Source organism: Enoplosus armatus, chromosome 5 (genome assembly GCF_043641665.1).
Source record: "Enoplosus armatus isolate fEnoArm2 chromosome 5, fEnoArm2.hap1, whole genome shotgun sequence".
In the NCBI taxonomy this organism is placed as follows: Eukaryota; Metazoa; Chordata; class Actinopteri; order Centrarchiformes; family Enoplosidae; genus Enoplosus; species Enoplosus armatus.
Genome location: NC_092184.1, coordinates 23074510 through 23100871, shown reverse-complemented (window position 1 = coordinate 23100871; position 26362 = coordinate 23074510). Strand labels below are relative to the sequence as shown.

At 41.8% G+C, this 26362-nt stretch overlaps 1 protein-coding gene across 1 annotated transcript in view; it reads right to left on the bottom strand.

Annotated features, from left to right (window-relative positions):
- Positions 1-529: 529 nt before the first annotated feature.
- Positions 530-26362, bottom strand: part of lsamp (limbic system associated membrane protein) — a 166458-nt gene continuing 140625 nt past the window's right edge. The window contains exons 5-8 of the mRNA XM_070905620.1: positions 12009-12140; positions 10789-10909; positions 2875-3023; positions 530-627 (exon numbers count right to left, since the gene is read on the bottom strand). Of these exons, the coding sequence (XP_070761721.1) occupies positions 530-627; positions 2875-3023; positions 10789-10909; positions 12009-12140 (500 nt within the window). The remainder of the gene's footprint in view (positions 628-2874; positions 3024-10788; positions 10910-12008; positions 12141-26362) is intronic.

Sequence of the window (26362 nt, the reverse complement as noted above, 5' to 3'; positions counted from 1 at the left end):
TTAAACACTCGGTTAAATCTACAATTTAAGTTAACATAATGCATCTATGGGGATAAGAAGAAATACACTTTATGTCTTCAGTACTTCTAGAGACAAATGATTGTTGGCATCCCTGTGAGCGGGGTGCCTCTGCTTTCATTCCCATGAAGACAAAAACACAACAAATCCCGAACCAGATCCGGACCCCGAAGACAAGATATAGCAGAAACAAAGAAGTGCATACGAATTAAAAAGAACAATGCAATTCCTTAAAAGAGCACTGTTTGCTTGTTCTGGCCTTCATTTCACTGTTTTTTTGTTGTTCTTCTAACATTTTACTCATAACCCATCGCTTTTCGTAATATCTGTAAGCAGTGCTCGAGAGCACGTAAGGTTTTCGTATCATGATGCAAACAGTCTGGGGGGGAGGGCGGTAAAGTTGGTAATAAGGTAGCAATAAGGATGTCGGTGAGTTGGAGAGTAGGAGGATAGGTTGGGGGGTGGGGGTGGGGGTGGGGGGGTGAAGAAGAGGAAGAGGAGGACAGCGGTATTAACACTTGAAGAAAAGGCAGGCGAAGCAGGCCAGCAGGAGCCACAGTGATTGAGATACACAGGCGGAGCCGTTGATATCTCGACCTGTCCCGGGTCCTGCACAGAGAGGGGGGGAGAGAGAGAGGGGGGGAGAGGGGGAGAGGGGGAGAGGGAGAGAGAGAGTGGGGGAGAGGGAGAGAGAGTGGAGGAGAGAGAGAGTGGGGGAGAGGGGGAGAGGGAGAGAGGGAGTGGGGGAGAGGGGGAGAGAGTGGGGGAGAGGGAGAGTGGGGGAGAGGGAGAGAGAGAGTGGGGGAGAGAGAGAGTGGGGGAGATGGGGAGAGGGAGAGAGGGAGAGAGAGAGTGGGGGAGAGGGAGAGAGACAGAGAGAGAGGGGAGAGAGAGAGAGAGTGGGGGAAAGGGAGAGAGAGAGGGAGAAAGAGTGGGGGAGAGAAAGAGAGAGAGTGGGGGAGAGAGAGAGAAAGAGTAGGGAGAGATAGAGAGAGGGAGATAGAGAGAGAGAGAGTGGGGGAGAGGGAGAGAGAGAGGGAGAAAGAGTGGGGGAGAGAGAGAGAATGGGGGAGAGAGAGAGAGTGTTAATGTGGTCAGAGTCACAAGACAAGGTATGAGAAATATTTGGATACCCACCCCTTTGGTTTTCTTGAGCATTCACACAGATAACATTGATATTTTTGAGGAGGATGTCCCCGTCCACTTGGAGTTTGAGTTTGACCGACCACTAAGAAATGCATTGTTCTGCTACTTTGCATTATATACATGTTTACATATGCACTTCCTCTGAGTCAGTAAATACATGAAATGTAAGCGACTACAGACTTTGAGAGGTGTTTGGTGACATCTGGTGGCCGTGTTGTGCTATTGACTACCTTGCTGTGATGGAGGCTCAAGCCCAATTCATGCTTCAGAGAGCACAGAAGAGGCATAAACTGGGCATCAACGTTTGTTGAGTTGTGTATTTACATTATCCCAAATATTTCTAACAATGTTCAAACCATAGACTGTATATAATAATTACTAGCGAACAATTTTATAAACGTACGTAATATCTGAAGCATGTAATCAGAATGATTGTGTGTTCTCGCTTTGCAGCGTTTTCTTTCTAAATGCTCCACATTGTTAAATTGATGAAGATGTTTTCTTAATTTGCTTTTGTTTTGTCTTTTGTACAATCCCCCCCCCCCCCCCCCCAATAAAGGATCAATAAAGTATTTGTGATTCTGATTCTGATTTATCTTTTCTTAAGCTGCAGTATGATGAGCTCTGAGTGGCGGAGGAGAGTGGATATTGAATTTACATTCCTCCAGTAGTCTGAAAATCCACTCACAAATGAATGCTAAAGTTGCTCATGCTGGGTGTGTTAGCCCTAATAAGCATATAAGCCAGTGACATGTCAACTTGTTTTTCTGCCCTCTAGTGGCCATAAAACGATCATGCAACTATAAAGTTGAATAAATATTCCAAACATGAACCTGCTGAATAATATGGCGCAGTTATTACTTAAATTCACAAACTAATCACAGACTTCTTTCTACCTTTCAAATCCAAGTTTAGATTTTTTTGTATTGTGACACCTTAGACATACAGGTGGTCTGTAGTGCATTGTAGATATGGAATTTATAAACATAGACCCTCTTGTGGTCATTTCTCCACACTTTGATATTATTTTGAATAAGAAATTACACTCAAAGTTACAAACCAAAGCAATGCTTCCATTTTGAGGTATTCTCCACCAAGTTGAACGGACAGTTATGGAAATTATGAAGGTGAACATCAACTTTTGTATGCTCTTATCCCATTTTGGGGTGTTGAAAGTGGATTTGGATCATCCGAGAACACATTCAGAGGGTAATCTCCTCCTTTGAGTTTATTTAAAATCTCTGAACATGACCTTACTTTTACCAGATGTCACCTCTCCGGCCATATTCCTGGACTTTCTTGAGGGTTCGGTTAAATTACCCTCATGCAGAGTTGAGTACACTGTTAGCCGAATTACTAAAAATGACTAGCAGCTTAGCTCTCATACTAGCTTCCAATTGTTCAGCTCTGACAGTGAAGCTTAAAGAAAAGCACACAAAACTACAGTGGGTTCCCTCCCTGCTGATTCTGATAATGATTCAATGGGAAATTAGGTTAAAAGCATTAACACCTCAAAGTCATTCAAGCTCACCTTGAAACTGGTGTGAATGATGGTTTGTTCGAACATGGTGCAGAGGTGCAAATGTAATGCTCAATACTTTCTCTTTGTTCTGAGGTATACATCTCCAGAGGTGTCACAATTATATCTATTGAGTTGTATCTTTTTAATAAGACAAGAATATAGCAAATGGCAGTCGTGTCTATACTCACTATAGAGGAAAAGACTGGCATTCTGGACGCCCAGTCGGTTCGAGGCCACACAGGTATAGTTCCCATAATCCTCTTCGGTGACGTTGGCAATCATGAGAATAGTGGTAGTGCCAAGAATTTGGATGTTGATGCCCTGGGCATTGGACAGCCTGGAGAGGAGAGACAGACAAGTATTGCAAAGAAATGAAAAGTTTAAACCAGAAGGGAGCTGGTGACACTTTGGGCAAAATAATAAAGTCTGCAAAGTAAAGGGGAGAGAACACTTCACCTGAGCCTAATTAAGCAACAAAAAGCACAGATTTTTTTATTATAAGAGAATATATCAGTCACAACGTATGTTCTTGCTTAAAAACAGATTTAATTATCAGCCTAACAGCGACCCGGCACTTTTCACAATGCGGTTGAGAAAGTTTAGCTGCTTCCTGAATGTGTTGTTACATCACACCAGAGACGCAATACTGCTGCCTTTAGAACGTACTTGTACTAACATTAATTCATTTTGCCAACACCTTACATTGCTGTCATAATGTATAAATTATATTGAATTTCATTGTAATGTGATGGTTTCTAAACTAATGGACACTGAAGGCCGTGAAGTCGACATTTGAAGGCAGCCAAATCTCTATTGCTCACACATAAATAGCAGACCTTGACCACTCAATCTCAAAAATGCACAAAAACTCAACCATTTCAATAGAAATGTCAGTATTTACATAACTGTATGTGACTAAAGGTCTAACTAAAGTTAATAACATTAATTATATTCCATAACGAGTTATGCTTTCGCGCTGGAAATCACTTTGCAATAGCAGGAGGGCATGCATTGAGATTGTTAAGGGGGGAGATAAGTCTTTCTCATTTTGGAACAAACCCTTTTCATTAACAGTTTGACACAATGCTGCATTTACCCGAAAGGCAATCCTTGACCTTTGGATTATGTGCTGAGCAAACAATGTAAATGTAAACTTTGTAAACATGACAAGACAGCCGATACAGAGTGCAAATGTGAAACAAATATTATTATTATATATATATAAAACACATATTTTACAGTGGCCACGAGAGCTCAGCTTGCACAAACAAATTAAGAAAACAGAAGCAAATTAAGGAAACATCTTCACCTATTTGAATTTGAACACAAAATGCTACAAAGTGAAAAAACACAGCCAAATACAGCAACGCTGCAAGCAGCACAGACGACAACAGAAACTGTTTCCAGGGGACACTAAAAAGTGACGAACACGGCTGGGACATGGTTTGTGACTCATGAAGTTATGGAAGTCCGCTTTCTGTAAGTTGTGTTGGAAAATTAGCCAAAATATGAAAAAAGTTTTTTTTGGTGGGACGACAAGCGCGTCCCAGCAGTGTTCGTCACTTTTTAGTGTCCCCTGGAAACAGTTTCTGTTGTCATCTGTGCTGCTTGCTTGCAGCGTTTCTGTATTTGGCTGTGTTTCCTCACTTTGCAGCATGTTTTGTAAATGCTGCATTTGTTTTCAAATTGGTGAAGGTGTTTTCTTTAGTTGCAGTGAGTCAAGCTCTCAGGGCCACTGTAATATTCACTGTGCAGTATGTGCTGTGCAGTTTTTTTTGCTCTAGCTGGACAATTCAAATGCCATTGTTCTTGTTTATTTCCACGGATTACTTTGTTGTCTTTTGTTGTCACCAAACAAACAGGATCATTGTTGTCCTGTTTTCGAATGAAAGATTAGCATGCTGCTGAAGTCCTCCTCCACTCCTGGGAGTCCTAATGACCACCAAACTTCTGACAATCAATTATGTCAACCTTGAACCCCTTTCAGCACAAATGAATCAATGCAACTTGCTGACTCAGACTGCATACCTCGCTGATGAACTGTCCCTTACATCATCACAACCAAATAAAACTCTTTTAATAACACGGTGCACATAATGGATTCTGCTTGTTCTGGGCTGATTGAGCGCTTTCGTATCATGAATGAGGTGAAGTTCATTTAAGGCGCCTCAACTTAATCCTGCTTAAGTCCGGGTAATGTGGTAATCGGAATTTGAGCAGGGGAGCGAGGAGTTTATGCTGACACACACTTGGCTGATAGAAAGTATTAACATAAAAAGGAAAACGCACATCATGGCACAGCATAATTTGGCTCACTGGGGAGCGAGGACTTGATAAAGTGCTGAGGTCCTCCCCATAGGGACACCTTGGGAACAGTGGCAGTTTGTGTGTGTGTGTGTGTGTGTGTGTCTGAAAGCGAGAGAGTGAGACCTAAGGGAGGGCAAGTGTCCCCACTTCATCTAAAAGTAAACCCCCCTCCCACGATAAGGCCAGCAGCAGATATATTCTCCAGTGTGTTTTCATGAGAAGTGACTGCACTATTAAAAAGGCCCGCCTGCCCACAGAGCATGCTGAGAGACCCAGATAATACACAGCGCCACAGGGAGCTGAAAGCAAACAGCGATTTTTACTATAGATTATAGTGCATGATTTCAATGCAGTAGCAGGAGGATAAACTGACCCAAACAGGTCAAAAGCGACAGAACTCTCTGCTGTTTTCACAATCAAGGTTTCAGCTTGGACTCTGTTTTTATTTGCACACATACCCAGCAGCAGAAAAAATCTGGAGTGGAAAGAACAGGAAACTGGACCTCAGGTCTTTTCTGTCAGCATTTACCGAACTCAACATTTCTGCTGCCCATTTTAACTTTTAACGTGTTGGCACGCGCACATCTGCAGCTGGCAACTTCTCTCAATTTTGAAGTTCATCCTCAAATAAGCCCGGCATAATAGACCGGAATGCATTATCAGGAAAGTTGGCAGAAATCGTGCACGTCTACCTTTTTTGGAGAGAAGTTTTTCACTTATTCTCATCAGTACTGTATCATAGTTTGATGTCCTTCCTCACAGACAGAGGGCAGCAGTGCTCTACTGGATATCTTCTGTGATCATTTCTTGATGCACAGAGCCGCTGTGTTACATTAAACCCTAAATTGAAATGACTTGACCCCTCTATTTGGCGCAGGGCACGCGGTGTGTGCGCAGGGCTGCAGCGACCGGCCGGTAGAGATGAAAGACCAGAGCAAATCATCAGATGGACAGATTTGATTCTGTAGCGTGTGAGAGCATCTAAAGTAGGTTATCACTGCCAGAGAAAGTGACAGGCCTGTTATGATTCAAGGCTGATGATAAATGAAATCAAGTGAAGAGTCCTGCTGAGACTTGTAACCCAGGGATGATTGAAAACGGTCCGGTGGCTGTGACAGCCATATATGAGCTGACAAAACAACAAACAGATCTGTCTGTCAAGTTAGCTAAGAACCCCCTTTGGATTTATAAACATGGATGGAGTGGTTTACTGCACAAGGAGCAGGAGCAACATCTTACTTTAAAAGATGCTTTTGTAGATAAACAATGGATAATTCATCAACACTGTATAGACTTAAGTACTGTTATGAATTATGGCGTTACTGCATAAAACTGGACGATATTTTCTCTCAGATTTGTAGCTTCTCCTTTAGGGTTAACAGTCCACAATCATTTGAGAAAACACGGCTGAAGGGGCAACACTGATTCAAATTCTATCATGGACAGCCAGTGAGAAGAGACAGGGAGGGTCATGCCAGCCAGGTAGTGAAAGTTATCAGTTATGGACTGCTGGCCAGCTGCTTTAAGATCATGATGCATCGGTTTCTACTGAGACTAATTGGGTCTCTAAACGCTAAACTCTAAACGGAGTGAGTGATCTGATGAGGTGTGTTTCATCAGCTGAGGGGGGCCACGTTTTCATGTGGATATTGAGACCGACGGAGGGTGGATATGCACAAGGTTAGGTGAGTTAGGCTGCATTCAGACCAAATCAGGCGTTCCGGCGCAAATGCCAGTCCTCCCGTTCATTTGAATGTCAGTTCAGGCCGCACAACGCCGCGCTAATCGCCACAACGTCTGATTTGGTCTGAATGCAGCCTTAAGCCTCTCCAGTCAGAGGAGGAGAGTCGAGCGAGCTCTGCAGCCCAGTTTGTGCCAAGCAGTTTGTTCGAACTCTGGAACAAACTCTGTTTACTCCTTCAGTTCGGTCTGTTTGGGCAGGTGAGAGGGATGCTTTTTGAACTTGGCACTAGATAACTGGACCAAAAATGTGTGTGTCGATTCCAAGAGAGCCGCAGTGTGATTTGTTTTGGGGTAACATAACTCACCAAGAGGAAATGAGTATGAAAAGTTGGAAGTTGCTGAAATGAACAAGGTTTCATTTCAAATGTGTGGGGTTATCACACTATGATTAACCAACATACTCTACTTGGGGTATAGGAATAGTTTTAACACTAATTTACGCCCCCACATCCAACAATCAGAAACAAAAGATATAAAAATAAAATGGGGGATTAAGGAAAACAATTAATCAATGTCAAATACAGTGAAACCTTGCAAAGATAAATCTGAAGGGTATTAATTAAAATGTGACACATGACAGTTTAGTTTGTTTATCAAAATACCATTAAAAGGGATTAAAGGAGGTTTAATTCAACAAAGGACCAAAGTTAATCAGAAAACTTCTGTTAAACTTAGCTGTACTTCTAAAAATGCAGAAATGATCAAAGTACAGTATTTGTGTTTGAGGCTGAAATAATGAGAAGTCACAATCCAAATCCATCAATTCTAACATGTTTCTCTGTCTTCTTACTTTTCACATGTTTTAACTGGTACCACCAGAACGTGTGATTTGTAAATTTGTTAGTTGTTAGCGTAGGTGTCACGTGTAAGGGTGCAATCACACCTCTGGTTTGTTCTGTTTGAGCATAAAACAGATTTGTTTTGACTCCTTCAACTCCAACATGGTAACCCTGGGAAAATGGCTTGTTCAGATACAAAAATGGTGCAGGTGTCTTTTGTTTTCAGACAATGACAAAGCTGATAGAGAAAACGAAAGAAAGAAAGAAAGAAAGATTATAGCTGCACTAACAACTGACTCCAGAACTGATTACACAACTGTATTTCATTTTTATACCTATAATGCAATATTCCTAAAGTAGCCACTTGGCTGTTCATTAAACCCTGAACAGCAATTGTCCAATCACAGCTTAGGTCTGCCAGGTCTGTCAAGCTTTGGACGAAGACAAATGAACGCGGCTCAGCGAAAACAGCTGATCAGTCATGTGAGTTAAATGTTCGCTTCGTCAGAATTTATTCAGCAAAGGTGTTTCCATGTCCCATTTAGCATGATTCAGTTCTGTTAATGCATGTACTGAACACCTCTGATGCTGACTTTTGGCCTGGGATTAAGCTTTAGCCTCAAACGTTTAGCGCAATATCATGTATGCATCCATCAAATACATATCAAACACAACTTTTGCAGGGTTCTTGTTATAAAACAAATCAGGTGGAAACATTAAAAAGTCAGCTGGAGACTGTTTTCAACCAACCAATGGAGTTGACTGTTGCACTGCTGATAACATCTGATAGTCAAAGTTTCAGCTGGCAAGAAATGACAAGACTGCTGTTGTCTACCTCTGTCTGAAACAAAGAACCCACTGAAAATGAAAAACAGTTTCGAGTAAATGTGCCATGCGAGGATTGAAGTCTTGACAGCAAGTGTAACTAACATATTTTCTTTGATTTAAATGCAGATTTCAGGGTGGCCACTGATTATTGTGTGTTGATGAGGTCAAACTGATTAAAAAGGAAACAAGTGCAGGAGCAATCACCTTGACAATCAGGTAAATAAGACACAACAGGCTACATTGCATTAAGCTTTGATACTTGGGGAGGGGACTGTGAAATTAACTAGCCAAGCAAGGATAAATGATATTATTATGGTGCATTAACATCACCATCCAAGGAGAAAGTGCAATAACACTTTCCACTGGCACAGAGGGAGAAGGGGGCCATGAAGCAGGCACATAGCCAAAACCCTCCAGGGGACAAAACAACTGAGATAGATGGAGGTTGGAAACAACAGATAATGCAAAATATTTCAACGACCATAAATCTTTCTTTTCAAGCACTGGTGTGATAGGCCTATTACTTTAGAGACCATATCTGTGATAACACTTGTGATAGTCCTCCAATATTTTTCTCCCAATCTTCAGTGAACTTCTACCGCTGTAGTTTGGGTGCGAGTGAAATTGCAGATCATGACGCTCTGCAGGCGCAATTTTCTTATCATTAGCTTTTTCCATTTAAGCCCCTCCATTCCCAAACTCATGGGGTGAGTTTGCCGCAGAGGAGGGAATCTCAGGTTATTAAATGACAAGTGTTGAAATGGAGGGACTGGGTTGTTGTCGTCTTTGAATGTCATTATACTTCGATCCTTGTCAAGTGGTTTCTAGACACACGTGTGACACTTAAATTGATGGCTTTCCAATGAACATCTGTGTCTGTAATTTCACAGGAGACAGTACAGTGTGGGAAACCTGATTTCCATTTCATTGGAAGTACTTGTGGCGCGAGAAAAGAGCTACTGAGATTTTCAGTGACTACAGTATATAAACTGATCTGCTCTCCCTTTCCTCTTCTCAAAAAAAATATCACAGAATCCACGTCTGTCTTACACAGTAATGCTCAATTAACAATGGAATAACTGCCTAGTGAGTGATTAAGTGGGTGATTAGTCATTATCAAACTACACAGATGATGTCATCAAATTAACATTGGGATGTGACAATGGGACCCCTGTGAGGGCAGATTTAACAAAGGGATCAAAGAGATCCATTATAACCACCGAGTAAAATGATACAGAGCATGTCTGGCGCAAGAATAAAGTGATGAAGCCTCAGCCACATTTGGGAGATGAGGAGAAAACTACTCAGGAGAAATAAGTCAGAAAGCTTCTGACCCAGGCCATTTAAAAAAGAACTGCTCATTGAAAGATCACAGGCTGGACCTCTGAACAGGACTGCACTGAGATTATTGCTCACAGTACTCACCAAATACTTGCATAATGTTCAGTATGAAGCGACGCTATTCATTAATTGCCCCTTAATTGTGCTCATAACAGAAAACAGCAAAGCCTCTTTACAGCTGCCATGGTCATGCCTCAGTAAATTCAATGTAAATCTCATTATTTTGCCTCATTATTTTATTTGTAATGGCGGCAGCATAAATAGTTTGATCTTTGAATCAAGGCAAGTCAGGTCAAGTCCATTCAAGGTTATTTCTGCAACCTGTCATCACATGCGTGTCACCAGCAGCACTATAGTTGTAACGAATGATCAATCATGTCTCAATACAGAATCCACCAAAGCTAACCACAAGGGAAGCACGTGATATGCTCTGGAAAGACAATGTTACAACACAAGCTTTCCCAAACTGCAGCATGGTGGCGCAGTGGTTAGCGGGTTGGGGGTTCGATCCCTGGTCCCCGTCATGTCGAAGTGTCCTTGAGCGAGACAGTGAACCCTAAGTTGCCAGCACCTTGCATGGCAGCTCGGTCGCCATCTGCGTGTGAATGGGTGAATGAGGCTTAGCTGTAAAGCGCTTTGGAACGGTGAAGGTTGAAAAGCGCTGGAAACATTACATGAGATCATTACGGTAATATAGGAGCTTCAGGTGCCAGTCTTGGTGGATGTGTCTTACAGTTGATATGGTTGTTTGTGATAAAGCAGACTAATGGCTTGTGCTCTATATAATGGCCTGTTTGACTCAGCTCAGGTATTTTAGCTCACTCTCGCTTAGCCCTTGTTTGGACTTAAGCATAAAAAAATGCACATGACTGAGCTTGCAACATCATCTTGAGTCAGTGTGTTAGTTATATTTGATCTATAACTATAACTATAGTGAAGTGTTTCTATCTGTTTTTCAAGGTTATTTGATATCGATGTACAGAATAAATTATTAAAAGAATCTAATCAAAAGTCCAGATCAGGTGTATGCAGCTCTGTATGGGTGTCTGCGTGTGACACTGGTGGGGGGATTGATTTGATGTTTAAATGTGTGTCAAGGTTTACCTTTTTTCGTCTCTGTACCATTCAAACTCTGGTGTGGGCACAGCGGTGGCGTCACACTGCAGCGTCCCCATGCGGCCCACCTGGGTCTCTGAGCTCTGGGTTTTCTTTATTGTTGGAGGGTCTGCAGAGTCACACAATGTTGGCATAAGTTACATCTTAAAACCAATAGCCAAACCAACCCTCATGTAATCAAGTGTTACGCTCCTCCTTGATAAAATGTGGCACTCAGTTTTTCTATGAAATTAGATTTCCGTTTTCCTAAAAAGTGAATTCAGTTAATTTTGTCAAGTATGTCTGAATAAGCTCATAGGATATCATACAATGAGAAATGCTCTGTATTGAATCTCACTGATAAAAGCAAACAAATAAACAAACAAAGAAATATCTTGGATAAGCTCAAGGAATTGAAAGTTTCTTCTTCGTGCTACATTCTGTCGTGAAAAATGAAATTCTACTTTTAGGCCTTCAAGGCCCGAGAACCAATGTAAGATAGATTATCTGGGGCTTGATTTAAGTAATCAGTGCTAAAACTTCAAATTCATCAAGTTTATTAATATTTATACATAATGATTTCTACAAACATCACAATGGCCAGAAATATGTCCGATGTGGATTAATGCCCGTTTTCCATTTAGGATTACACACTAAGAAATGGTTTAATATAAAAATCTTTATCATTTAATTCAGGCACTCAGACTTGGCTAAAGTACGGTTTGGGCAAACAGCCACGCATGATTTGTTCGGATGAAAGAGAATTCTATAACTCCTCTGGGGATGGGGTGGTTTGGTTTGTGATGTCTCATGAGCTGTTCATCAGTCCTGAACAGCCAACGTATGTATTACACTCATCACATCTAACATGGAGCCCTGGCAAGATGCAATTAGGTGATCTTGTTTTGAAACGCTAAGTGCCTGATGATGATGTGTTCCGTGAGAATTACCATGGAAATGACAGTTGCAATCAAAGTTAGAGATCTTTCTCTTTCTACCTGGATTCATCTTGAGAAGAGTGAAGGGTGCTCCAAAACTTTCAAGACACCGCCTTCACTCGTTGCCACACTATATTCTACATGTCTCTGCTCATACTCCAATCTTGACTTTTATAGGCTTTTATCTGCTGAGTGTATCATCTCGTGAAACGTCTGACATGAAACGTGTCAGCATATTGATCAGTGTTCACTTCAGAACATAGCACAGCGCTGCCGTCTGTCGTTACTTACAGTTGACAACCACATTGACATATTTGACATCAGGCGTGGCGACGTCGTTGCTGGCCTTGCATTCGTAACGACCCGCTTGGTTTCGCATGATACCTATAATGTCCAGGTACTCTTCTCCGTCCAACGGCTCTGCTGCAGAGAGAAAGGAAGAGAGAAAGAAGGAGGTGGGATGAAGACAAAGTTAATGTTTGAGCTCCGTTCCAGAGAAATACATTTTCCAGTCTTACTTTTCCCAGTGGCTCTAAACCAGCTGAATCTACTGGCCATCAGAGAAGCTGACTACAAGATAGATCTGCGCTGGATGATCATGTTGAACAACAACTGAATTAAATGGACAGTTCAACATTCGGAGAAATACGCGTATTCACTTTCTTGTCAAAAGTTAGTAATAAAAAGAACATAAACTGTGTGTTTGTGGCATTTGCGGCAGCGGGTGAGGCTAGTGTGAGAGAGAGATATGTTCCCAATAGAGGGGTTAATATTCAACGACTTGTTAAGCTGACTTTTATTAGTTGTTTGTCTCAAAGCTACAATTAACAGAGGAATGATATCTGCAAATGTCAGACAAAACATCTGAACAGAGTGCAAGACAACCACAGAGACTGTCAGACAGATATCTTACTAATTGTTTAATGAGCAACCCCGCTAATTAACCATGTAAAGAACACAGCGTCTAGGCGTCTCAGTAGGAAAGACCCGTTATGTCTTATTAAAGATCTATGGTTGGGTCAGGAGGAGGAAATGGCAAATTCTTTGATGGGCTGCCATGCTAATTGCACTTCATCTTGTACCACATCTGAATATAGCATTGGTGTTGAGACCCTGAGATATCGTTACTTGTGATATCACAATTTATTTATGTGAAGGATGTGTGTGTGTGTGTGTGTGTGACATTGCAATTAGTTTGACAGAGATGTGATAATTAATGATGCACGTGATAATACGCCGTGTTTGCACACCATAGAAAGAGCTCGTTCATTTGACTTGAACACATCATTCTACATACATTTCAACCTGATGGAAAACGAAATGATCGGAAATCACAATAACTAGAATCATCTGCTTTTAGCCAGTATGCCAACAGTGCAGATGTCAGAATATTTCTCAGAACTATTTCTCACTATTATCTGCACTGCATGAGGGAGGGAGTCTCCTATGGCCCTGCAAATATAATAACTACAATAACATCGACTGATACTTCCCTTAATCTAAGAAAATAAGGAGTGATGGAATCTTGGCGGTGGAAATAAATTGCACAGATGAGATCTCTAGGGTGAATGGGGAAAATGCACTGTTTGTAACAACAGTAAATGTCAGTGGTCTCAAGTGTGGGCAAGTTCATGCTCATGTTACGAGCGAGGGGCTGCAGGCTCTCTGTGAGAGCGAAGCACCGCGACCTGAGAAATGAACCGGCAACTTCAGGCACTCGGATGTGGGAGCTTAGTTGGAAAACAGCTGTTCTGCTTTGGTGAACGCACATAAATGGTCTGCCATTTCATGCCATAAAGCTCACAAATACACCAGGTAACAACACCCCAAAAACATCAGACTGACTTTTATAAATGCCTGAAGCTCAAACAAAAAAAAGTCTGCTCTCTGTGTTTGAAACAGAAAGAGAAAAATAACTAAATGATCCAAATCAAGCGCATGATGGAGATGGAGGTCAGACAATACAGTATTATTTCATATTGATTGAAAGATCAGTGGGATCATGATCAAAGTCTAAACCAGATCACATTCAGCTCTCCCTGGACGAACTGCCAGAGTAACGTGATTGGAGAGGTATGATTGAAAATCTGTTGCCATGGAAATTCTATTGAAGCTCAATCTCTTCTTCAGCGCTTTAGGTTTGCTGCTGGATAAAGAGAGAGAGCGAAAACCAGGTGACTGCAAAGATCAAAGATTAGAAAAGAGAAGAGAGAGGAGAGAAGGGAATTTAAATGAGAGATGAGAGAAAGCGGCTAGAGTAGTTTTTTTTTTTTAAGCGCAGCGATTAACTGTCAGTAATCTCACCTGATGTGTATAGAGAGCAACTCAATCACAAAGGATGAATGGAACGTGATGTATTGTCTAAAGAAACAATACAACATTTCACGCATCTTTGTCTGCGCCCACAGGAGAATACGGCTTCCTGCACACTAAGTGTGTGCTTCACATGTTATCTGTTTAATGAAGTGTAATGAAGACAGATTGGTTAATCTTGTCTAGAGGGAATTGATTGGAGTGTGTGTACAGTATATCTGTGCATGTGAATGCCCACGCCTGTCTGTGGCGGCGTTATGGTGAGTCTGAAGCGTGCATGCATGAAGTGGGGTGAAGACACATTTCCTCGAAGGCTTTCAGGGAGCGCTGAGAGCAGTGACTGATTCAAAGTGTGCACGTTAGAAAAGCCCCATGAATCCTGGCATTACTATATTACACCATCATATTTTCATGCTAATCTGGACAGAGGAGGGCGAGTGGGTGACAGGGAGGAAAAGAGTAGGGGGAGTAAGGGAAGGGCAAGGAGAGAGCATCATCTTTTGCATATAGACACCAGCATGCTATCATGCTCATAATGGCAACATTAACATGCTGGTGTTCAGCGAGTAAAATGTGTACCATCTTCATTTAGCGTGCTAGCATGCTCACATTTCCTAAATAACACTAAACACAAAGTACAGCTGATGGGGATATCATCAATTGTGACAAATTAAAATTTTAAATGAAATGTTATGGGATCACCAAAGTCATTAAGGTTCACCCTCTGTGTACCATGAATATCTGTGCCAAATGTCATGACATTCGAAAGTGCCTGACCCGTAATGATACAGCTGACAGCTCTGCACTGTAGCTGCATAAGCCAATTAGCATTAGACATTAGCTTCACTGACTGACGACTCAGAGCTTTTAAGGAGATATGCTTAAAATGATGATATGTACTTAAAAGTTCAACCGGGAGATTCCAACGACCAGCCATCTTACATTCAACAACGTTACCTGCTAGCTACAGTACGTGCCTGAAATCGACACGAGGCGAATATCCCAAATATTTCTACAAACAATCAAAACAGATAACGCAGTCTTTATGTTTTTACACATCAAAAATTCTTCCTGGTATACATTGGAGTGGGGGGGGGGCACACGAGTGTCAGTAGCCTTGAGCTACTCTAACAATAGAATTCACAATGAGGAACACGGAGGGAATAGGTAGCAAAATGCTTTGTCTATTTTCTACTCTGAAAGAACAGCATTAACCGGTCGCAGAAGACGTTTTAGACCACTGAACTGTGGAGTTTCGGCAAATGAAGCATCCACCTCAAAAGTAATAAACTGTGTGTCATCACTTGATGATGCATCATTATAAAATGAAAATGTCATAATTTGTTCCAATTTTGTGCTTGTTATATCTTTTTCAAGAGTTATACTATTTGAGGGCCTGCATATCTAATTCGTGAATGAAACTATTCCATGGTTATCAGAGAGAACTGTATACCCAGCCCACAAAAATCCTAAACTAGATTACCTTCGCTGAGATGCTTGGTGACTGGAAACCATTTCTTTTTAGAAAGCATTGTTTTAGGAGCTGCTGACAAGTAATACCTCTGATGTGGGAGTTTGAAATCCTGCTCCAAAAGGATACTGTAAATGGAAACCATGTTATAATTGACAATTACAGGAAACACCTGTGAATAATTAAGTAATACAGTAAGCTGCATTACAGCTGCCTACAGCTGAGAAGCGATGGCCTAAATGAAGCACTTCAGCCAGCTTGTCTCCCTAGCCATTATCATTTGAACCTTCATGAAAAAGTTAAAGGTTTGTGAATGCCCAAACTGCAAAACATATAGTGCGTACCACATGCATATAGCTGAGCACATCAATCATGGTTATTTTTTTAAATAATGAATTTAAAGCAGCTCTCTAAACTCGCCTTTCACCCCTTCTTTGACACCGAGCTCAAATTGTTTTTGCCATTCTCTAATTTACCATGCAGCTTGGCACTAGCCATGCTGAAAAGAATATGCATATAATTGCTGTCTTTTTCTACACATTATACTGTTGAAAGCCCTGCAGCCTTTGGGATATGCAACAGCAGGCTTTTGTAAGTGAGTTGGGAAGAGTTGAGGGGCCTGGAAGAAGTACACTTCTACAAATGGCTGCTGGATACTGATTTGCATTGCACTGGCAATTTCAAGTTTATGTGAACAAGTTTTCCACGTCAATTAAAGTACTCTGTAGGAGTGAGGGACAGCAGTGGGATGGGAGCACCAACTCAGATTCTGTAGGTCCATACATGTACACATGCCCCCACCCCACACCTCCCAAAGCAAGAGGGGGGACCAGGGAGGGAAAAGTGACAGAGTCAGAGGAGACGGAGGGGTGCGGGATGTGAATCACAAACCAGCAACTTCAGCTGGCAACTGGATGGTACTCATTAGCATATCCTCATGCATCATTCATCAGCATCACTTTACCACAGTGCGAAACATTACATTTATTTTGCAAATGCTAATTTATGTTAAGCAGCTGATTTGAGAAACTTCAGAGTCGAGTAGCATAAAAGACCCTGCGACATTTATTTTCTTTTGTCTGCACAAGTGTGACAGTAAGTGTGCCTGTGTCTGTATACGTGCATACCCATCACTCCACTCTGGACTTTGTGTATGTGTGTGTGTGTGTGTGTGTGTGTGTGTGTGTGTGTGTGTGTGCATTTGTGTTTGGACAGTTGTTCCTGGCTTTATGTAACACATGGTTGCTATCTTCCTGTCAGGACTCGGTGTGATTTAAATGATGGGTCAACACATAATTACCGAGCGACTATCCTCATCAACACACTCACCCACGGTGGAGATAATGAAAAGATGACTGAGCTCAGAAACTAAATGAATCTTAAGCTCAATTATGACTCTATTGACAGTGTGTTGCCAAAACCAAACATGCCATGCAATGCAAATATAAATCTACAGGGCTTAATACAGCTATCTTAAAGGCATACCGCACTGTTTTCAGTGTGTCAGGCATTGGCTTTAAATAACAAATATCATTTTACAACAATATAAATGCATATTTAACATTTATACACTCTGGTAGTTTAGCAGAAACCACAATCTGAAATGCCTTAATTCCTTCGAAATGAAAGCATCAGAAATATCCCTGTGATAATTCTAATGTCCTATTACACTTGGCACCAATTCTGTATATCTGAGAAGAAATCCTACAGGAACAATATCTTTTCAGCAGTTTGAGGACAAAAGGTGAACTTCCACTTCTATTCACAAGCCATTTGCTGCCACTGCTGCTGGCGGTGCAGAAATAACACAGGTGTTGGAGCCAAAAACAAGACGGCTGTTTATTTGCCGCTTCTTGAGCCGAAGAAATGATACGCACAGCGGAGCTGTGCAGCCGTCTGTTTTCCTGAACGCTGTCTTTCCTCTCTCTATCTCGTTTTCCCACTCTCTTCTTCTTCTTCTTCTTCTTCTTCTTCTTCTTCTTCTTCTTCTTCTTCTTCTTCAACTTCTCATATGCCATTGCTGTTTTTTGTGGTTTCTCTCAGTGAGGCCGCACATTTTATGGCACGTTTGATTGTTTGTTCTATTCAAGTCTGAGACTTTGAAAGGAAATTAATTATTGATAAAACAGAACAGGGTTTAGCGATTTAATTCTCATGAAGGGTAGTTTGGTTGTCCACTTTTACTTATACTTGGCTGATAAATGGATCTAGCCTATTGTGGTGGGGAGACTTCTTATTACTGTCTGGGTAGATTCAATGGGCTTGTGTTTACCAAGGGAAAAGAGGCTTTGTGTTATAGAAGAATAGCAAGGTCAGGCACAGAGTATCACTGCTTACCCCTCTATCACTGGTTTTATCTGCACTCTCTCCTTCAACTGTCTTTGTCGTGCTCACACCACTGCATGCAAAGACACATACACAGATACACTGTGAGTCAGGACCTGACACTGATAAACTCCTAATCACGCTGCATCTCTGCACGTAAGTCTTGAGGTTTGGCTTCAGGGATGAATGCCATCAGAAGGTGCACATAAAGACGGAAGAACAAGGATGTGTGTGTTTGCGTGTGAGCGTGCATGTGATTAAAGAGATGTGTTGCCAGTAGGTCAAGGCTGTCACGTGCCCTCATCACTCCACATGACCATGACTATATCAGTTTTATTTAGTTGCTAAACGTAGCATCTGCATAATCGGCTGTAAATCACTTGCCTCCTGCAACATCTCAGTTTTTTCTGCACTGTAACCGACAGATGACATTGTTCCATGTCACACATGTAGAACTGATTTACAATATATATGTTTATAGAGCTTTACCACTTTCAGTCCCCATGTAAAGACTGATTAGATTAGATTTTTTGGGAATTATGTGGTAAGAGTTTGAGAAATGAGTTGCATTGTTATGAGAATAAAGTTGTAATTTATTTTATTATATTATGACAATAGTGTTATAATATTTTGACAGAAAAGTTGTTATATTTTGAGAAAATAACAACCAAAACATTTTCTGGTAACTCATATACCCACAATCTTGTATTAGGTTATTTTGAAATATTACTTCTGCAAAGAAAATAAAAAATACAACTTTACAACATTATTTCCTGCGATATCATGATGTGGATCATCATTTCATTACGGATAATGATGACTTTATTCTCAAAACATTGCAACTTCTTCCTTGAAACATCATATCGTTTTAGTGGTCTAGATACTCCTTTGTACCACATAACTAGGAAAAACAAAATAACACAATATCCTAATTGGGGAAGGTTACACTGCCCACACAGATGGGTACATTTTCTATTTGCAAGCTGTATAATCTCTTGTGATCTGCTCTGTTTAAGCTACCAGGCAAATTACTTTTTCAAAGACCTACAGGCTACAGTGTCAGTCACTCCCATAGGTGATCACTTCTGTGAGTTCTGGTGAATGCAAAGGCCATAGCATATTATTCTCATTATTGTTACATTCCTCCACTCATTTATTTAGGCTTTTCCTTTAATTTATCACCTATCTGTGCATGGGAGCTGCCCAGTATGACCACATTATTTCACCACTGTCTACTTAGCAGCTCTGCTGGTGCAACAGGGGGCTTGCTCAAGGGCATGTGAAGAAGAGGTAAAATACAGAGAAGACCTCGTGTCTCCAGTCTCCTCCCCTGCTTCTATCTCCTCGCCTTGCGCAGGGATTCGAACCAGAAACCTTCAAATCACGGGTTCGCTTCTCCTTCAGGCTATTTCGTCCCTGAAGGGCTGTGTGACTCCGGGCTCTTGAAAAAGTGCTTATGGACTGGAAATAAAGTGCTGAGTTTCTGTACAGTTGTGACTTTAAACAAGTGTGAGCTCCAGTGTTCAGCCAACCCAGCGGTGACTACACCTAATGAGGCTGGGCAGACTCAGGGCAAGCTGTGCTCATGATGTTCTGTGCACTGTGTGACAACAGACTGATTTCAGACCAGCTGCTTGTGGTGCTGATTGTAAACAAACAAGTGAACAGTGACAGTCAGCAGATCTGAGACCTGCTGAGAGACAGATAAGCAGCTGTCGTCCCAAAAGGCTGGCGCTCAACTGACACACACACACACACACACACACACTCGCACACAGCTGGAGACTTGGAGCCGGAGGTTTGACCTGGGTTGCTCTGACAAGGACCTGTCACCACCTTACACTTCACTCCCACAATCAGCAGGCTTGTCAGCTCCTCTCTGTTACTGACAGCTTGGCACACAATGATATGTGTGTGTCTATATATGTGTGTGTGAGTCTCCTGCCTAATCTGCTCACCCACTCCCACTACACGGGAGTTACACTACTGAGGCACCTATGTATCTCCACTCTTGCCTGCTCCACTCCCTCCTGAGAGGCAGAGATATGTGTCTGTGTGTGCATATGTGTGCTGTGCAGCGCTCTCCTGCTCCATGTCTCTCCCCAGACAGTGAGATGAGGTGCGGAAAGGACAATTGAAGTGACTGTCATACTCTGCTGAAGGAAGAGATGGGAGGATGATGGAAAGAGGAGGAGACAATGAGAGTGAAAATGAGGGAGAGGAAGACAGAGTGACAGCTGAAGATGGACAGACAAAGAGTTGCAGAGAGGAACAGGGAGAGAGCTTTCCAGACAAGGTGACAGTCCTGGGGAGACTTTCTCGAGCCCTGTCTTGGAGCATGGCCGACACTGCCGAGGCCGACGTAGGAGGGATGTCAAGGGCACTCAGCATCAACCCTCTAAAAGGCTGCCCTGCCAAGCACTGTTATAAAAGGCTTATGACTTCAATATGCAGCCGGATCATATAGCGTAGGAGTGTGGGCTGCGGTCCAAATCAATTCATTTGGACAGATGTCTTTGTCGCAATGAAACTGTTGTGGTAGATTCATAGCTTACCATACAGTTAGCTGACACTATTATCCAGAGCACCTTAAGGGTTCAGCTTGTTGCTCAAGGACACCGTGACAGTAAACATGACTGCTGATGGACAGGCAATAGGTGTTGAGGAAAGTAAAACCGATATCTTTTGTTACAAGACACTATTCGCAGCCGTTCGTCCATTCAGCCGCAAGGGTGCAGCATCGTAAATAAGTCAAGGCGTCTTTATGACTTGAATTTAAATCGCCAGCGTTGTACTACTTTCCCTGCAAGCTCCTCAGATGTCCAGATGTGTGTGCCTCTGCTTGAGTGGATTCGAGGTTCACTGTGGTTGTCCTCCCTGCAGTGCTAAATGACTGACAAACTCTATTACACCAGAGAGGTGAGAGGATCTCGAATGCATAATTGAACATTAATTAACTACTGGAGTTACTATAACTAATGATAAGAATAATTGCACATCTAATGAAACTGGCCATTTGCATAATAAAACACTATTCTTGTTCTGTCATTTCTCTCTCTCTCTATCTCCTGCCTGTCTCCCCTGTCTCTTTTCTTTGTTACTTCCTCCTTTCCTCCTTCCCTGAGGAGAGCATAACTTCCTCCAGTTCCTCTTCTTTCCTCTGCGTGGGTCCTCCATGTGTCATGGAACACCAGAGGCAGCCAGAGGGCATGTCTTTTTCATACTTGTCTGACCGCTATTTTGGTGGTCTGAGAGGCATGCAGTGAAGGATTCCTTGTTTGACCAGCGGCTCCACCCCCCCCCCCCCCCCCCCCCAATCCTCCATTCGTGCTCGACGGGGTGCTGCCATTCTCCCGGCCTCCCACCCACAGCAATCATTCTGGGGGAGTTAAATAAATCAGGAGTGGACTAAAGCCGGGAACCAGCCAGCTAAAGAGATCAACACCAACATGCTTGTAGGTCTTAGCACATGCATGTTGCACTGGACACTGGAGGCATCATGCATTAATGTAACATACATGTGCATTCATGCTCTCTCTCTCTCTCTCTCTCACCCAAACACACACACACATCTTGTACTTCTCCTCACCCTTCTCTTTCATCTTCTTTCCTTCCTCCCATCCCGCTGAACATCCCGTCACCTCTGCTCTCCTCCCCGTTCCCTCCACGCTCTATTGATCATTCGCCTCTCTCCCAGTTTGAGCAATGAGTTATTCAGTCAATATCCGCAGCAGCGCCCACGCAAAGGCCGAACAAAAAGGGCTTTCATAAAAAGTACAAGAACCACAAGATAGCGTGCTACGTACAGCATGGCCACTGTCTCACACAGGTAAAACAGATGTCACGCTGCTTCTGCAGCTATTACACACTGCGTCCCCCTCAGATCTTCAGAGTCTCCATTGCTGCCTTCTGTGACTGTTGTCAAAGCAACCTATTTAATGAGACACATGATGGATGTGTTGTGTTGTTTTTTCATCAGCCATCAGTCGATATTTTCACACTCAAATTCTATGCATACAGTGCAGTGGAGTTTTATAACGATAGCAACACTTATTCTCCTGATGAATCGCATGATGATGATGAATCCAGGTGAAAGGCCATTAGGTGCCTATTGAGTTATATGTGAATATCTTCTCATCAAAGACAAGGAGATGAGTTAGAGGACTTTTATGAAACTGCAAAAAAAAGTCCCCCAAATTAAACGACTAGAATACATAAAACGAGACATATGAGTGTTTTCTGGTCTGACACCATGAGTCTGTGCCTTCCAAAGGTTAGGAAAACATCGTGGTTTGGGGTAAAATGACTACAACGTTAAGGTTAGGGGACTTTAGTCGCCATGGATACAATAATAAACTCTTGGTTAAGTTTAGGGAATGACTGGTGTTTTGGAGCAGAGACCACAGATTCTAACTCAAGATAATAATGGCGTAATATTTTGTACACGGTGTATGGAAGAAATGGGTTAATAATTACACAAGGTTTCATTCAGGTTATTATTTGTGATTGTGGTAATTGTCACACTATGCTTGTTATCTGCTTTGGCAATGTAAGCCTAACGATAAATAAAAACCCTTCGGGTGAACTGGTGCATGTACCACTTTAATGAGCACCTTGTTTGCTCTGCCCACAAAAGTCCACATCCTTACTCATAATGAAGCATCTCCCGCCTCAATGTCATCTTAGATCATGCTCAAAGGGTTGTAATATTTACCAAGCCGCAGTGTTCCTCACTTCATCTGATGGCTCTCTGTAGTCTCGACACAGCGGGTCTGAAAATCTCTGCCTCAGACTTGCTCTAGCGGTGTATTATGAGACCTCGGGAAAAGTCATTCAATTCAGTCTCACAATTCCTTAATTACAAACGTAGCTCAGTGATGTGCCAGCAAATAACCTGCCTGACTTCTCGTTTCAATGACAACCACAAACAGTATCTTTGATGGAGTCTAATTATGTACATACATACATATCCCCAGCACTGAAAACGCTCTTTCTGTTTATCTTTCAATCTACCCAGCATGCCATTTTGTCATTAAGAAACCTAACACGTCACTTATAATCTAATTAGCTTCATGATAACCGAGCGACAGAGGCAACAATAACAGAGAAATAAGATTGTGCAGAGCTGAGAAGGAGCAGTTTCAGCTTGGATGGCCCCGTAGAAACAGATGACAGCCGTAATCGATGTGGACACCCTGAGAAACCCTGCTATTAACTGTCTCATAAACAAATCTTAGGATGGAATACCAATTTAGACAGTTGGCTGAAAACGTTTCAACTCCGGCATTGGAGGCATCATTTGTCACTCAGGTTTCAGATGCCAGCTGACACATTCCAGATCTGACTTGTTACCGTCTGCAGTTTGATGACTTCCTGGGTTGTTGTAGTCAGTTTGGTTTGATGTAGTCTAGAGTTTTACAGTGTTGTCAGTTTGATTTAAAGCAAACCTTTTTTGCTTGCTCCTTCAGCCTCTCCTTTGGCATAAATTGCTTTTTGAGTTTGGCAACATTTGAAAATAGAATTCAATCATGGCATTACCTGTTTAATACACTCGGTAGCCTCTGTAGTTAGACTCATGTATCTACATAGCAACGATGTTTCTATGTTGAAAACAGTCTATTTTCTGTGGGTCTGCTAACACTGTTGTCATAAAATGGCAGGTGTGCTTAGATTTTACTGGGGCTGCAACTAATGATTATCTTTATTATCGATTAATCTGTCGATCATTTTCTCATTAATTGATTAATTGTTTGGTCTATAAAATGTCAGATGGTGAAAAATGGCCATCACAATTTCCCAAAGCCCGAGGTGACATCTTTTAGATGACTTGTTTTTTCTGACCAACAGTCCAAAACCACAAAATATTCACATGATGAAAGACTAAAGAAGCGAGAAAATAGTCACATTTGAAAATATGGAAGCAGAGAATTTTTGGATCGATTAGCAAAATAGCTCCTGATTAATTTTCAGCCGATCGACTAAATTTGTTCAACTGTATATTATCAAACTATCATATTATTTCTATAATTATTCACTCTATTGTCTTCATGCTAAAATCTAGCTTGCTCTACTTCAAAGTTAATAGCCACAGAAGCCGATGGGCACTTAGTGCCAGACAAAGAAAACCTTTAGTTGACCAACCACAACAATGAGGAGGTGGGCATTATGGCCCAGATTACAAAGGTAACCAATAGGATGGGAGGGTAGTTGGACTTTTTCATACATGTTTGCAAGCTATATAAAGGAGGGACTGTTTGTTTATATCTGTTGCTGCTGTAGCTCATCTGTGTAGATTAGTGCATATTTCCCCTGAGTCTTTTTCTAAATACGATAAAGTGCCAAAGTGTCTTTATTCTTCAAACAGTAATGCAACTTGGTTTTCTTTCAATCATTCCTCATTAAACTACTGAAAATGATGCACTTTTAAAGAGGACTTCCAGTTAAAGAGACAGTGTTCCACTGGGAACTCTCCCAGTGCTCCCGATGGCCAGTCTGGGCCTGGTTGTCATTAATCTGGAGGACTGTTGTCTCATGTGGCTTGAAGAAAATACTACAGAGTGCCCTCATTTTAAAGATTTTCTATATGAGTGTGTTTGTATCTGTGTTTTGGTGCTCTTGTGCTGCTGTCCTGTGGGAACGAGTTTGAGTTTCTGACAACTTGAGTGTGGAAGTGATTTTGACAGGTGGTTTAATCTTTGGTTTTGGGTTGAGAATTAGGTTTAAATTAACGACAGGTTTAAATCAAGCATGCAGTCGTCAGGGTTAAAGACCGAAATTTTCACACATTCGTGCACAGCAACATGTGCACAAAGGCATCAATCTGAATATGAATATTCATGTGGTTATGCAATGATGAGCTTCAGCCAGATTTTGGCACTCAAGGCTATGATCTAAGATTGGTAAGGCATTGTGAATATTCTTGATGAATTTTCTCTTTTACAACCTTACTTCATCTACATCAGAGTGGGCCTCTGCCATCAGTGTAATGAGCCATTAGCGCTAGCCTTGACCTTATGACACCGCTGTTCTGAATGAGTAGATGCTTGTTAACTTTGTTTAAACAGTGCTTCACCATGTGTTTGATTTTAATAATCAAGTGTCTTTTCCACTTAAGGTAGTAAATGGTAGCCTGTTGCTAATTTGAGCCAGTTTATGAGGCAGGTTAGCTTGCAGTATCAGTCAAAACATGCAACGTTGCTACTATTCATTGGCCAATTTACTGTAGTTCAGTTGTTTATCTACTGAGATGACTGCACCCTCTTGATAATGTGCTTCAAAGTAATGACAACAGTTTTTCCTTTATACCCTTATAACAATAAAAAGTATGATTTATCTGCAGTGAAATTTGTGGAAATAGTCATATTGTTGGTAAGTTTAAACCATTGTGTAGACTTGAGCTTGATCCTCATACTGTAGAATCAAGACTTGACTCAGGCTTTGAATAAAAGACTTGAGTCTTGACTTGGACTGGCATTTTGTGACTCATGAACATCTGTGGTCCCAGCAAACAGTTGAGAGCCTCGCTAGCAGGGCGAAGCAGCGTTACCGCCCAGGCAGGCGAAGGCGTGAAGAAGTGAGACCACAGGCTGCCAGACATCATTATCTCTCTCAGCAGTCCGCCACATGCTCTCAAACTGGGTTAGACTTATGTATTCTGGGGTGGAAGACACCCGCAAAACAACAACAAAAATAACAACAGCGCCAGTGTTTGCAAATGGTGTGGGACCCCCATCTCTGGCGCCACATGTGCCTGTGTAGACTTACAGGATCCAATCCTGCCAGGACGCTGACAGGATTGTTCCTCCATCACACTGTGTCCGTTTCACCATTCACAGTGTTTCAGTAAAGAATAAAGACTTAGGGAAAGTGGTGTGCTGTCTACTTCCTCAACAAAACATAATGAAAAGAAAAGCTAACCTTATGGAAGAAACTGGACAGAACTTACAGAGGCGTAGTTACTGAGGCCCAGTTCATTGCAGCTTAAAAAACGTACTATCGGATATTGCTTTTTCCTTCCCTCAAAGCTGTTTAAACTTACAAAAGCGCTTCGCCAACAGTAACTTTGAGACATCTGAACCTTCAGGGCTCCTCTTCAGTTTCGCAGCAAGAAAATGAAGGGTATTTTTCAATTTTCACCACAGCTCTGTATAGCAGCCGGTCAGATCCATATGGCTTGCAGGATTAGGCCGAACAAATCACTCTACTTTAATGCAAACCGACAAAAGGAGCAAATACATCCATCCAAGTTGTTTAGCTTCCAGGTGCAGGAAACAGATGTATTTGATGAAACATGTCTGAAGCGCTGACAAACTGGCACAGTAATTGATAAAGACACACAAAGAGAATGGCTTTCAATCAACACAAGGCAGTTATTAAACTGAGATGTTGTCAACTCAAGCATCTCCTTCCATCACACTACAAGCTTATCAGCAGTAGGAGACATTATTCTTTTCTCTGAAATTGGATTAAATCCCAAAGGAAAAGTATTGCCACTATCTGAAAGCACATATATGGATAGATGTACCAACTAACAAAG